At 43.9% G+C, this 14,583-nt stretch overlaps 1 protein-coding gene across 4 annotated transcripts in view; it reads right to left on the bottom strand.

Annotated features, from left to right (window-relative positions):
* LOC137438919 (arf-GAP with SH3 domain, ANK repeat and PH domain-containing protein 1) overlaps positions 1-14,583 on the bottom strand; it is a 201,654-nt gene that overhangs the window by 49,448 nt on the left and 137,623 nt on the right. For all 4 annotated transcript variants that reach the window (XM_068134393.2, XM_078767435.1, XM_078767434.1 and 1 more), the window contains exons 10-13: positions 6,304-6,404; positions 3,448-3,517; positions 1,670-1,757; positions 1,517-1,565 (exon numbers count right to left, since the gene is read on the bottom strand). In XM_068134393.2, the coding sequence (XP_067990494.1) occupies positions 1,517-1,565; positions 1,670-1,757; positions 3,448-3,517; positions 6,304-6,404 (308 nt within the window). The remainder of the gene's footprint in view (positions 1-1,516; positions 1,566-1,669; positions 1,758-3,447; positions 3,518-6,303; positions 6,405-14,583) is intronic.

Here is a 14,583-nt window from a genome sequence, read left to right as displayed (position 1 = left end):
CAATGCATATCAGAGCAAAAACCAAGCCATGAGGTCGTAGGAACTGCCTGCAGAGCTCAGAGACAGGATTGTGTCGAGGCACAGAGTTGGGGAAGCCTTCAAATAAAATTCTGCTGCATTGAAGGTTCCCAAGAGCACAGTGGCCTCCATAATTCTTAAATGGAAGAAGTTTGGAACAACCAGGACTCTTCCTAGAGCTGGCCGCCCGGCCAAACTGAGCAATCGGGGGAGAAGGGCCTTGGTAAGAGAGGTGACCAAGAACCCGATGGTCACTCTGGCTGAGCTCCAGAGATCCTGTGTGGAGATGGGAGAAACTTCCAGAAGGACAACCATCACTGCAACACTCCACCGATCTGGGCTTTATGACAGAGTGGCCAGACGGAAAGCAAACAGTTCAATCTTGGTTTCATCAGACCACAGAATCTTTTCTCACAGTCTGAGAGTCCTTTCGGTGCTTTTTTGCAAACTCCAAGCCGGCTATCATGTGTCTTTCACTGAGGAGAGGTTTCCGTCCTCTGTCATGCAAAGTCCCTCTTTGGTACACCTGAACTCTATATGCACCTATTAGGCCTTTATCCACAGCTAGATGGAGTACTGCACTCCTCTCTGGGCTTGTGCCCCTGCCCTACACCTTGCTTAGTTTGATGTCGTGGAAACTAAGGCCTTAAAGATCATTGGAATTTCCAGCAATAAAGCAGTCTGTGAGCCCGTCAATTTGCCATTGCAGACAGGTCGATGGTCTCTTTGCCTTCTACGGCCTCCTCGTCTTGCCTCTGCACTTTCCATGCTTTGTCCCCCCAGATTTTTGGATGGCACTTGATGGATGTCCACCAACATTCCTCTTCTGGTGAAACTCTTAAAATCCAGGAATCCAAGATCACTGCTCACATCCACTCATTCGTTCCTCTTTTGCCCCACCTGTGGAACCAACTTCCACATTCTCTTCAATCTCATCCTTCCCTCCAGGTCTTCACAACAGCTGTTCACCACCATCTCAGATTTTTCACCACCATTTTGGACCCCCATCCAAAACCATGACATTTTCCAACCCTGTTAGTACCATCCACACCCCCAAGCCAACCTCTATAAATTTCCAGTTTTTCCTTTCTGAGAGTTTGCTTCTATATCCATCTTATTCCATCTGTGTCCTCCCTTCCCGTCATTGATCCGTCTCCCTCTATTTTATCCCTCAACCCGGCCGTTGTCCCCAATCCCCATATTTCTGCTGTTCCTTGTGTCCTGATTCGTTGTGGATGCGAGCTCTTCCACGATCAGCCATGACTTTGTATAAAAAGTCCACCTTTAACGAGTGAAAAATTGTTTAAGGAAACCACTTGCTTTAAAAAATAATCAAGATAACCCAGAATTCATTGGAGAGAATAATGTGGTTGTAAAGTAACAGGTGGTGCCAAAGGTGAAAATCTTATTTGAATTCAAAACGGGTACCGATACGAGGCAACATTTTAAAATATGATAGGTGAGTAGAAAACACGAAAGTAGGCAAACAAAAACTTACTACTGACAATCTTGATCATCTTCGGCTTGGAAGTGATACGTCCTGTTGTCTGAACGCACAAAATAATTGAACCGACAGTCAAGCACCAGCAACAAGGCACCCGATAAAAAGGGCCGTTGTAATGACAAACAGGCAATTTTAAGACTTTCTTACGAGATATAAGATCGAAGCACTTTTTCTCTTCCGCATTCGGTTTCACTTGGCAAGTGAGGAGATTTAGTTTTGCTGGTGGACGATTCGCCTACGAGAAATGGAAACAATGGGCAAAAACAGCTATTTCCAAAACGAAGTGTGAAAACAAAACTAATTCGATACGGTGGCCTCAAAGTGAGGACACTGGCCTGGCATCCCAAAGGTTGCGAGATGAAGCCTGATCGAAAATAGCAGTATTGAAGATTAGCACTCGAATCTTCTGGAATCCAAGATTTAAAAGCAGCTTTCAGATCTTTGGTTAAAAACCCAGTTGACTCAGTCATGTCCTTCAGGGAGGAGGGTAATCTCCTTGGCAACACACCACCCATATACATGGACCAAAATGGTTGAAAGATTTGTATTTTTATTTGCGAGACAACAGTTCTTTACACACGAGTCACTAGCCGTGCATAACCGTCGCTTCGCAGATGGATTTAATCAAAAGACAACATGTTGTAATTCACAAATACATTGCATGTCTCAATGTGAATCTCAATGAGGATGTAAAATGAGGTGAAACACGTGAAACATTGATCTTTACCTCCGCCACCAAAGGTGTATGGAGGTTATGTTTTCACCCCTGTCTGTCCGTTTGTGAATAAAATATCTCAAAAAGTTGCGGACCGATTCGGACGAACTTTGGCAGAGATGTCGCGTATGTGACACCGACGAAATGATTAGATTTTGGTGAAGATCAGGATTCGGATCCGGCTACTAGAATTTTTAAAGCAATTCTTCACCATTGGGAGATAGGGCCAAAAACGATACATAGCAGGATATCTCAAAAAGTTATGGATGGATTTTGATGAAACTTGTTGGACTGGTTGGGTGTGTGACAAGGAAGAATCGATTCAATTTTGGTGAAGATCTGGATCCGTATCCAGCTAGTAGAATGTTTAAGTGATTCTTCAACATTGAGTGATATGGCCAAAAACGAGGGGTAGACCAGGGTATGAAAGACTGGACCTGTGGAGATTCCTGTGATTGATTTTGATTGAATGTGATTCTGTATTGTGAGTTTCTGGTCCACTCTGAGATACAAAACGTTAACTGTTCACCAGGCGGAGGTACGCTCTCTACTGAGTGCCGTCCTAGATTATAATATGTAGTTGCTGTAGCTGCTGTCATCGTGGCTGTAGTTGTCGTTTGTGTTCCTTCCATGTAATATTCTACATTTTGATATTGCTTTGAGAAGTATAACTATGTATACTTTTGTGTGCTCCTTCCGTATCAGTCACGCTTCATTTTAAAGATTCCTGCCGTTGTACCATTAGAATCGCGACATTAAAGCTACAGGTTCTGCTTCTTCCTCTTCCCTGCCGGAAAGACGAGCATTTTTTCTGATTAAATGGACAAATTTTTGTTACAAGCAAATGAATTAATTAGCTTTCCAAACCAAGCAACTAGATCATTAGCTTTCCAACGGTAACATTAAAAAAAATTATTCAACAGCAGGAACCCTTTAGAATGACCACACATTCACTTTTGGGGGTGGTAATTTATATGGGCTATATGGGATACCTGTGATGGCACATCAACCTGTTCAAAGTCTATTCTCAGCTCTAAAATTCATTCATGACCAGTGTTAAGCACTCTCAGCATCTACACCTTCCGTCATGAGATTATACAGTATTATTATTGACGTATGACTGTCGGAGAATATCAATTCTGCATCATTTTATACTAGTACATGTGGACTTTATCTTGTTATAGTGCACAGAATCCAGTGTAAATCCCACCGTGGCATGGGAGATTGTAAGGTAGCCATTCTTGATTGCACATTTCCTCCGCTGCCACACCTTGCGGATCCTAAAAAAACATAAAAAGGTATATCAAATAATCTACCTAATTGTATCGCTATACAATGGCATTTCTCGGGTTGCTTTGTGCTGAACAAGAATAAAAATTTACATAGAAGAATGTCAAATCATGATGCGGACTCACGGAAAATCCTAAGGTTCTATATTCAATCGATCCACACCGGCACATTGGTGAACTCAAATCAACATCATCATCATCATGCACCATGCTCTAATATAGAGCATCGTGTCTACCAAAGCAGGTTCTTAGCGAGAGTCACAATCCTGGATAGGTCATCACTCCAACGCATATTACTCAATTTTAGATGATGGCTATAATGCTAGCAATAGCTGACCTCCTCTTCACAAAATATACGATGGGATCCTTATCATCCACCAACTAATGCTGTACTCTCATAATATATTGTCGTGTTCCCGGGGTGAACACCCCTGGGGACGGATTAGCCGAGCAAGCTTTACACTCCGAGGCGTTCAGTCAACAATGGCGAACCTTCTTTATACGCGCGAGGAGTGGTGGAGAGTGACGAGGCTTACCTGCACGGCGTACACGGCATGGGTGGTTTTCTGAATCACCGACAGATAAACAGGACAGGGCGAGCAATTCAAATGCAACAATAATGGTTTAATAAAAATAAATGCAGGGAACAAAGAATGCACGGTAAAATATTCCCAAGTTGAGGATCCTCCATACGGACTCAAATACACACAAGGGGAAAATAAATGAAAGCAATTATTGTGTCTGTGTGGTGCGTTTGCCTGCACTCCGTGCGCTCCTCTAGCGGTCCCCACACCCTGGCGGCAGTGAAACGAACAGGCCCACGCTCCTTCCTGCTCAGCCCCACCGAGGCCAGTCGTTCCGCTCAATCCGCACATGGCACCAGCGCGACCGCCATGAGCAAACACTAAGGAGAGAGTTTGTCTGCCTTTTTCCCAGCCCAGAACACCAGGACCCGATAAAACACGATTTTGACCGCCAACGATGATTGTCTGAACCAAGCGAACCGCAATGATGTCGACCGCTGGTGTTCAATCTCGGGACCAAGAACACGAACTGCGACCGCACACGATCAAAGCCAGGGTCAAGAGGAAGATACGTCTACTCGCGATGAATGTCCCAGGTGTAAGAGGATATAAACTGCGTCTGCTCGTAATTGACTGTACCCACGCAAGAGGACAAAATGTCGGGATTCAAGTCTTTTGTTCTCAAGGCTCTGACGTCATCCGACGACCCCTGTGCATGCTCCAATCAGCGAGTCCCTCTCATCGCTCGACCATACCGGACCAATCACTGCTCTTCGGGGCATGGCCTCATCGACCTGCCTGCTTGATGTTGCAATGTGGCAGGTGGCGGCGCCAGCGGTATTGTTCAATATCTTCTTCCGGTTACTTTTATTTCATGTTTATTTTAGGTGTGGAGTGCATGGCGGGTGTGGTGTGTGTCATAAGGAACAAGGGGGAAAGTACAGAGGCGATTACATACAGGGGATTAATTACCCTTAATGCTTAACTAATTAACATAACCCGACTCCTCATCATGGGGACAAAGATGCACTCTTACACGACATCTGGTCTAAACGGAACCCTACTTATGGTACATGGGGGTTCTTCTTCTTCATGACAGTCGGAGCACACTACCTATACAATTCTACCTGGACTAAGGTATTCCATTGCCTACCCTCCACAAACGTAACAATATGCACAGTACAGTACTCTAATATGAGCAAATCTGTTCACAACTAGAACAGCACTCAGTAGAGCGCATACCTCCACCAGGCTGAACGGTTTACGTTTTGTATCCCACTGATAAGCCGGATCTCTGAATCAAATCAAACCGGCTTGTTCTTGTCACCTACCCAACTCATCCAGGTTGTGTCATAGCCTGTCCACAACGTTATGAAATATCATGCTATATATTGTTTTTGGCCCAATCTCTCGATGGTGAAGAATCACTTTAAAATTCAAAAAATTACACTGACCAACAAGTCAATTTCATCAGATGTAATTATACGTGGGCTAGATAGCTCGTGGGAAGCTTATTCTAAATCTGTTTTTAGTTTTCCTCTAGCACGTAGAAGTTTGAGATATCTGAAAGGTAGTTGCCTAATTACACAATAACCTTTCAAATTTGATTGGTCAATTTGATAGAGGAAAACTAAAAACTCATTTGGAATCAGCATGCAAAACTGGTCTCGAAAAGTGTGTTGACATCTTTGTTGAGAGAAAAAGTCAAATGTTGTCAACCAGTGTCGTCATATCCAGATCTGGATCGTCACAAAAATCGAATAAATTCTTCCTTGTCACATACGCTACCTGTCCACCAAGTTTCGTCTGAATCTGTCCATAACTTTTGAGATATCCGGCTCGCAATCAGACAGACAGACAGATAGACAGGGGTGAAACACATAACCTCCATCCACCTTCAATGGCAAAGGTAATAAAATGGTTGCTGTAAATTACACTATCAAAGGGGGGGGGGGAGGGAGTTAACACCGGTGCTATGAGCATTTGGGATCAACAATGAAGAACAGTATCTTGTGAAGAGAAAGGCATAAAGGCCCCGCCCCGCTGGCACCTAACCTCGATTTAGCATATGGGCATCTGGGTTTCAGATGAAAGCCATTTCCCAGCACAGGAAGCTGGATAGTGGAGAGGGCGGTGGGGTCTCCAAAGACCCTAAAGGAAGTGTATTTGCTGAAGGACAAGCAGTCAACTGTAGAAAACGTGCTCACTGAGTGGCTTCAAACATACGGTAACTTATCAAGCTTGATTGCTTACCCATCACTCTTTTTCATCAGAAAGCCGGTCTTCTCGCTACCATACTGTTTGTTTCCCTGCAGCTGATGCAGGCTGTAGCCGGTCACCTTGCTTTGTGAATCCTGCCAGAGACATTTGTGTTATAAACTCGAGGAATAGATCAAATTCATCACCCGAAGCAAAGAGCAAGGCAACGTTGCCTTCGTTGAACAGTTGTTTTCAGGGGCACCAAAGCAGTTATGGGGGTGGGGCGAGGGATCAACAAGGAAAAACATCATTCCAACCCAGAAGCAATGTAGTGATTCAAGACTTTCATAAAAACATCAACGATAAGTACAGATTATATAGATTTAATAAAATTTGCTCAATGTGAAAAGAAATCAAAATCAATCTTGGTGATTAACAGGTCACAAACTCACACTCTTCATTACTCCCTCACTACTGGTTTCATCAAGTTCCACTTCAGTGGCAGATATGGATGGTTTTTTTGTCGAGTGCCCATTCATATACCCACATGGGCATTGTCATCTTATGGTTTTAGAACACCATCATTTCACCGCCAGCTCAGGATTCTGGTCCTCTGCATATTCTTTGGTCTTCTAGGGTCTCCCTTTTGAGTGCCAGGTGCCAATCAATTGAGTCTTCTACATGCAGAGTTTACAGAACCACGTTTAGAGGCCATTTTTCCCCACAGAGCAGGGGTTGGCCTTTTTCGGGCACCGTGGTCCCCCTTTTAAAGCAATGTTTTATGGCCGGAAGCCCTTCCTGCCGCCAACCCTGTTAGTCACCTCTTGCGACACACACTGGGAATTACAAGTGAACTGGTACTCAATTTGCCGACTTCGGAAGGATGACAGGCTGAGTCAACCCCCCTGGCGTTAATTCAGCAATCGGCCGGGATTCAAACCCAGGATCCTAGGATGCCAAGCCGGAACCCTAACCGCTAAGCCAACACCACTGATAACAAGTTAAGCTACTTCACTAATGAAGCAAGGAGAAAAAGACATACAATGTCATAGCCCCCGTAGTTTTAATAATATTGCTGTACGGAGTTGAGTTAGCCCATATTTACAAGATGTATGTGTATGCACAACTGACTTGAGTGGTCATGTGACATGGAAGATTGCGTACGATTGGGTTATTCAGTCAAGAATATTGTTATGTCGGTGGGGTAGAGCAATATCTAGAGTCAGGTAGATCTGAATAGGTAACATGCTTCGTCTGTCGCGATAAGGAATCTGCCCTGTAATAAGTTTTCTGTGTGTAGGCGGTTTGTCGGTTAAGGAGTATACCTGTGAACATACCAGGATGTTCGTGTGTTAGGTAGTTGTAGGGATTAAAGATAACAACCTTTGTGTGTTACACCTGGTAATCAAACCTTTGTCCCTTATGGCAATGCATACCCATATAAACACTAAGATAGGCCCTTTAGCACACACAGTAATTAAATTCCCTTCCCTTACAACGACTTCGGAAGAAGCCAGATCGGGGCACCGCCAGGTGGCCGCCGTCAGCTACACCACGAGCTATGACCATGCCACAGGGAACGTGTGATTGGAGGGAAGGAGCTGGAAGGTTCGGTGGAAGGCACTGGTTGGTGGCGCGCCAAGGCTGACGTCACTGCCCAGGTTATAAAAGTGTGCTGCATGACATTTTAGCAGCTCTCTTGGGTTTTCATAGCGTGCAGTTGCAATTGCTCTCCTTTGGCCCTCTCTCTCCCCTTTTGCCGTTCTTCTTCGCTGGTCTATTGGCGCTGTACGACATCTGTTGGTCCCTGCACTTCTCTTCATCGGGCTGACGGTTCGCTCGTGGTGCTTGGAGCGGTGCTCGGTGCTCGGTGCTTCTGGAGCTTAGCGTGGTGAACGGGACCTCGTGCGAACGGAGAGGGCGTTGGCTCGGGCCTAGCGAGTTGTGCGAGGCGGACGGAGGATTTTTCCGCACCGGAGTTTGGAGCACCATTGGACGATACACTGCATTGAACGACAGACAGTTAAGACACACCACATTTCACCACGAACACGACGGACAGTTATTTTCGTAATTCATTCCTGTGTCCTGTGGTTGAGTCTGGTGTGTGGGATCCCAATATAGGATTTAGTTTATTTGATTGCCGTCGCGTTTCATTGTATCGGGTCAGTGAATAAATCATTATTTTTGTACATTTTACCCTGCATTCCCGTTTTTCATTAATTCCCAGCAGGACTGGAGCTGCAGTCGGCGCGCTCCAGGTAAGTGCTTTTCCCGCTTCTTCCTCTTCTCTTCTTCTTCCCGTGCTGCAATAGCAAAATCCGTGTTTGGTCGTCGCCTCAAGTAAATCCGTTCTGGTCATCCGCGGTCCCTGGTATTAACGGGAAGGGTCCGCGTGACAATATTAATGATGTGGGTCATGAAGTTATATTGTGTAAGATCGTTGGTCATGTGACATGTATCATGTTTTTGATTAGGAATGCAAATTTCGCACAGAATGGATTCAATGTTCATATATTGTGGAGGAGATATACTGAATTACACAAACAGTATAACATTTAATAATATTTATTTATGTATAAAATAAATTATATAACTGTATGCAATAGAAAATTATCATTCGGTTGAAAATGCTGTCTGACCGGTCGGCCATTAAGGATCTGATCTCGAAAAAAATGATGTGCATAAGTATGCCATCATTTATTATCTGTGGGCCAAGTTTGAACAAGACCGGTAAATGCATTTCCGAGAAATGGTTGAGGACATGTTCAATACTGGGTTGCTTTATGGCGTAGCCTGGAGAGCAACGCCATCTAGAACAGCGTTTGTCTGTCCGTATGAATGTCACCACAAACGTACACCAATCATAGCTGAGGATCTGGTCACATGACAGGGGGACGCATTTAGTAATCATTACAGTTGAATATTTTACTAAAAGGAAATATAATAACCTTCTGTGGAATGTTTTGAGGTCCCAGCAGGTGTCGTAAGGTCGGTAGGAGGTTTCAGAAATTCCTCTGTACAATTATGATTTTGAAGTGCGATCGACATAGACCTTGCTCCCGAATCTGGACGTGAGCAGATGATAACGGATCCTAACCGCTAAGCCAATGCCAGGCTAGAGTTACAGAAACTAACATTTTCTTTCCTGAACATTTGGTCAATCGGTGTACAATTTGTTTCCACTTTAGTCGCTTCTTCTTCAATCTTTTTTTTTGTGTTGGCGTCCTGACCAATTCTAAATTGCAGTTCAGGTTTGCTGTTGGGGGTTATGTCGATTATAATACCAGTGGACACTCATTACCTCCACCACCAGAAGTGAATGGAGGTTATGTTTTCACCCCTGTCTGTCTGTTTGTGAAGAGTATATCTCAAAAAGATGTGGACGGATTTAGATGAAATTTGGAGGAGAGGTTAGGTATGTCACAAGGAAAAATTGATTCAATTTTTGGTGAAGATCCAGATACGGATCCGAAAATTTTAAAGTGATCGTTCACCAATGAGTGATAGAGCATAAAACGATATATAGCATATTTCTAAAAGTTGTGGTCAGATTGTGACAAAACTTGGTGGATGAGTTGGTTAGGAGACAAAAACAAGCCGATTCGATTTTGGTTCAGGTCCAAATCCAGATCTGGCCTATCAGTGGGATACAAAATGTCAATTGTTCAGCTTGGTGGAGGGATGCGCTCCACTGAGGGCCGTTCTAGTTTCCAAGTGGAACCTTTCCTCAGGTCGTTTGGAACATTTAAAACCCAGACATGGGAAGGGTAAACAACCCATTATTAATAAAACCAAGTAATAATGAGATAAAATGATCGACATAAAGCACGCACAACTGCTTACAACAGAGAGAATCCGAGAATCGGGGTGAGGGCAGGGTGGCATCTCAGACGACAAGCAGGGTGGCATCTCAGACGACAAGCAGGGTGGCCAATTAGCGGGTGGAGGGCCAATCACAGCTGTGATCGCCACACTGTACTTGCGAGCCACGCAAATTTGAAATTTTAACTGCTCCACGAAAGTGTTCGGATATGGGAATTCCGCAAACATGAATATTTGGATACGAGAGCGTCCATTGTGTACGACAAACAGAGTTGGAGGTCGGAGATCATACTGAGCTTTGAAAGTAGGATCGATAGACGGGGAGTGGTGGCAGTTGGGTGAGGCAATTGCATAGAGGCAATTGCTGTCACGAGTTTGAAACATTTTGAGGGGCACTGCGGCAAGGGGTTGGTGCATCGACGACAATTACTGTCAAAGCAGTCAGTTATTTTGAGCCCTGGAAGCAAAATTAGTCCCAACATGTAACAAAATAAAGTACGGAAATAATATACGAGTATATGTTTACATTTCATTTATCTATATTACGTACATAGATAGAAACAAAAATACAATTGTAGGGTTAGATATAGACATGTATGATACCCAGAAATGCCAACCTTTAGAACTCCATTGAATAACAAAATGTTGCCTTTGGTTATGAGTACGAGCAGGGTGGCACTCCTGCCTTCTGGGTGGGAGTACCCTTCTCGGCCCACCTGTGGTGGGCAATGTGCTACGGCACGGTCTTGGAAATGCACTTTATAATCTTTGTCATTTTTAAAGAAAGGACATTGATCACAACATATCATACTCAATATCACAAGATAAAGAAAGAAAATTTGTAATACAGTCTACCAATGGGGGAGCTATTTCCACCACACGCCAATTTTGGCGTTTTGGCAACATCCACGTTTGCTCCATTATAGTATGACCACAGCATTGGTGGGTTACAACAACAACAGGCATTTTAAGGCCATTTTCCCTGCAAGAGCGGGGGTTAGCCTTGCGGTCCCCCCATGACAATATTCTCCATTTTCCCCTATTTTCTGCATCTCCCCTTGTTAACCCCCTTGCCCGCATTTCTTCTTCGACCAACTTTAGCCAAGTCTTTCTCGGTCTTCCCCGTCCTCTACTTCCTTCTACATTCATTTCCATCACTCTTCTCAACCAGTCACTTTCATCCTTCCTCAACACATGACCAAACCATCTCAACCTGTTTCTCTTCACAGCATCCATCACAGGCTCTATTCCCACGATCTTTCGCAATTCATCATTTGTCTTCCTCACTCTCAACGATACTCCACACATCCACTGAACCATTTGCATTTCCACCCTTTAAAGCCTTCGTTGCTGCTCTACGTTCATTACCCATGTCTCGCTCCCATAAATCATAACACTTCTCACACATGCAGCATACACCTTTCCCTACAGCTCCAACGACACTCCCCTCCTCGTCAGCACGCCACTCAGTTCCCGAAACTTCTTCCATGCACATCTCACTCTAGCAACCGTTGCCAAAGTCTGATCCACCTTCTCTATTCAGCATGTCTCCTAGGTAGCAAAATGTTTTCACACCTTCCAGCTTCACGCCGTCTCCAAGATCCAACTCAACATTTCCTCCATCTGCAGCTCCCTCTGTGCACACCTTACACTTGAATGTAGCTGCCACACTGGTTAATGACCCTCTCAAACCACTACATTTTTGATGAACCCACTCAGCGCACATTGCACATTGAATGGAATTCACTCGACACCCTTCCTGCACACAGCACCCGGCCACTTCCCAGTTCTTTCCACTTCACCACTTGCTATCACCTTCCTTTTTCCGATATTCACCTTCAGACCTTTTGTCTCCATACATTCCTTCCACTTGTTCATCTTCTCCTTCAGTCCATCCATACTTTCTGCAATCAACACCAGATCGTCTGCATACAACAACTCCCACGGTAAACCCTCCTTTACGTTCCGAGCCAGCACCTCCATCACAGCTACAAATAGTAGTGGACTTAGTACCAACCCCTGATGCACTCCCACCCTCACCTCAAACTCACCACTGTTCCCATCCTTCGTCCTTACAGCTGTGCGCGCTCTTTTGTACATTGCCATCACTACTCTGATCAACCATTCCTCCACTCCTAACTTCCTCAATGTCCATGTCACTACTTCACGTGGAACCCTATCGAATGCTTTCTCCAGATCAACAAACCGAAGAAACAACTTCTTCCTCTTCTCCATGTACTTCTCCTGCAACTGCCTCACATTAAAAGGCGCGTCTGTCGTTCCTCTTCCTGGCATAAATCCAAACTGCATTTCATCAATTTTCACTTTCTTCCTTATCCTCCTCTCCAACACTCTTTCCAATACCTTCATTCCATAATCCAATAACTTTATCGCTCGATATGAGCCACACTCCAGAGGGTCACCTTTCCCCTTGTATAGAGGGACAAGGGTACTCAGTTCCCAATCCACTGGAACGCGGCCTTCTTTCACCACCAGATTGCAGATCTGTCATTCTCTTCACACCCCAATTTCCCGCTGCCTTCAACATATCTCCCACAACTCCCGTCGGCCCTCCCGCTTTTCTACTCTTCGTTGCTTTTATCGCTTCCTCAACTTCCTTCTCGGTTATCTTCTCTGCCGGTCCTAAAACTGGGTTAGCAAGTAAGAAAAAGGCAGGAGGTAGTAAAAAGGACAAAGAGGAGGGGTGGGGGGGGGGGGTGGAAATAGCACAAAAGGAGGAGGCAAATAGAGTAGAGAAAAAGGAGGTGAAAAAAATAAAAGGGAGGATGAGAAGTGAATTGGCAGAGATAAGAGGGGGGTTGGGGGAGAGATGGTGGAATAAAAGGGTGAGGGGAAAAAAAAGAGGAGAAAGAAGAGGGGGAAAATAAATAGAGGAAAATAAAATAAAAGAGGGGAGAAATATATCATAACTAGAAGGGCACTCGATAGAGAGTATACCTCCGCCAGGCTGAACAGTTTACGTTTTGTTTCCCACTGATGCGTCAGATCTGGATCCGACATGAACCAGAATCAAATCAGCTTGTTATTGTCACTTAACAAACTCATCCACACAAAGTTTTGTCATAAGTCGTCCACAACTTTTTGACATATCATGCTACATATCGTTTTTAGCCATATCACTCAAATAATTAAATTAATCTCGTATCCATATTCGGATCTTCACCAACATTAAATCGATTCGTCCTTGTCACACACCCAACCGGTCCACCAAGTTTCGTCCAAATCCGTCCACAATTCTTTGAGATATCCTGCTATGTATCGTTGTTGGCCCTATCTTCCAATGGTGAAGAATCACTTTTAAAAATCCCATATCCAGATCCGGCTTCGAATCTTTACCAAAAGTGAATCAATTCTTCCTCGTCACATACCCAACCTGTACACCAAGTTTCGTACAAATACGTCCACAACTTTTTGAGATATTTTGTTCATAGACACAAAAAACAAGGCTGAAAACACAATTTTGTGTCTGTCTGTCTCTATCTGACTTTTTTGACAGCAATACATTCGGTCGCTACATATCCCATCACAACCAAACTTGAGAGGAGGACAAAGGTTCACATAATGAAGGTCATAGTGACTTCATTTGTCCCCTTCCCCAAAGGGGTTTTCCCCACCAAGGGCGTTGCGTGTTGAGGTGTATATCCATATTAAGCAAGCCCATCATGGAATTTTTCCAAGGCGGCTTTTAATAACAAAAGTAATAACAACGCGTATAATAATAATAGCATAATATTAATGTTATTACAAAACAATATTAATTCTAATAATATCTGCTCTCCCCAAGGAGTTTTTCCTCCTGGGGGAAACGCCATGTTAACGTGAATAAATAGCTTATTGTGGCATTTGGTGGGGGCAAGCCCACCAGCAGTAAAAAGTATTATAAACCACAAACACATATGATTACCTTTTCAAAGTCGCTACTGCTGTTTAATACTAAACTGAAAGGCATTTGGAGGAATCCCAACATCCGTCAGTCAATCTATGCTTTTATTGCGTCCATCACAGATGAACGGACCTGAGCGAAGATCGACTGTAATTTATATACCTCACAGAGGATAATAACAGGAAGCTTTGTGCTGTGGGTGTACTTGCATATTGATAAAGAAATAAATTGCATCTCTGCAATGTGTGAGACAAGCTTGACAGATATCCATCATATTTGTTATGATCAACTCTGACAGTATTGTAGTGCGACCAGTGAATGAGGTCATATCTTGCTGGCATTCCACTGGAGTGCATTGGCAATGTCTTTCATTAAATGGAAGAATCTTTTACCGCAAGAGAAGACCATACATATAGCCAATTCAACTCTTTGAACTACATAAACCATATACTATGTGTTAGCATCACGCACAAAACTATAATAAATCAACAATATAGAATTATATTCGACACCATTCTCAGTATCATTAGGCTGAACCACCTCTTCCCCAAATGAATAATGTCTATGTTTTGAAGTGAAAACATAAAAAGGCCACTTACTCTTCT

The sequence above is a fragment of the Myxine glutinosa genome, chromosome 13, assembly GCF_964187855.1.
Source record: "Myxine glutinosa chromosome 13, kmMyxGlut1.1, whole genome shotgun sequence".
In the NCBI taxonomy this organism is placed as follows: domain Eukaryota; kingdom Metazoa; phylum Chordata; class Myxini; order Myxiniformes; family Myxinidae; genus Myxine; species Myxine glutinosa.
Note: the sequence above shows the minus strand (reverse complement) of the source record. Positions and strands in the feature narration are given on the sequence as shown.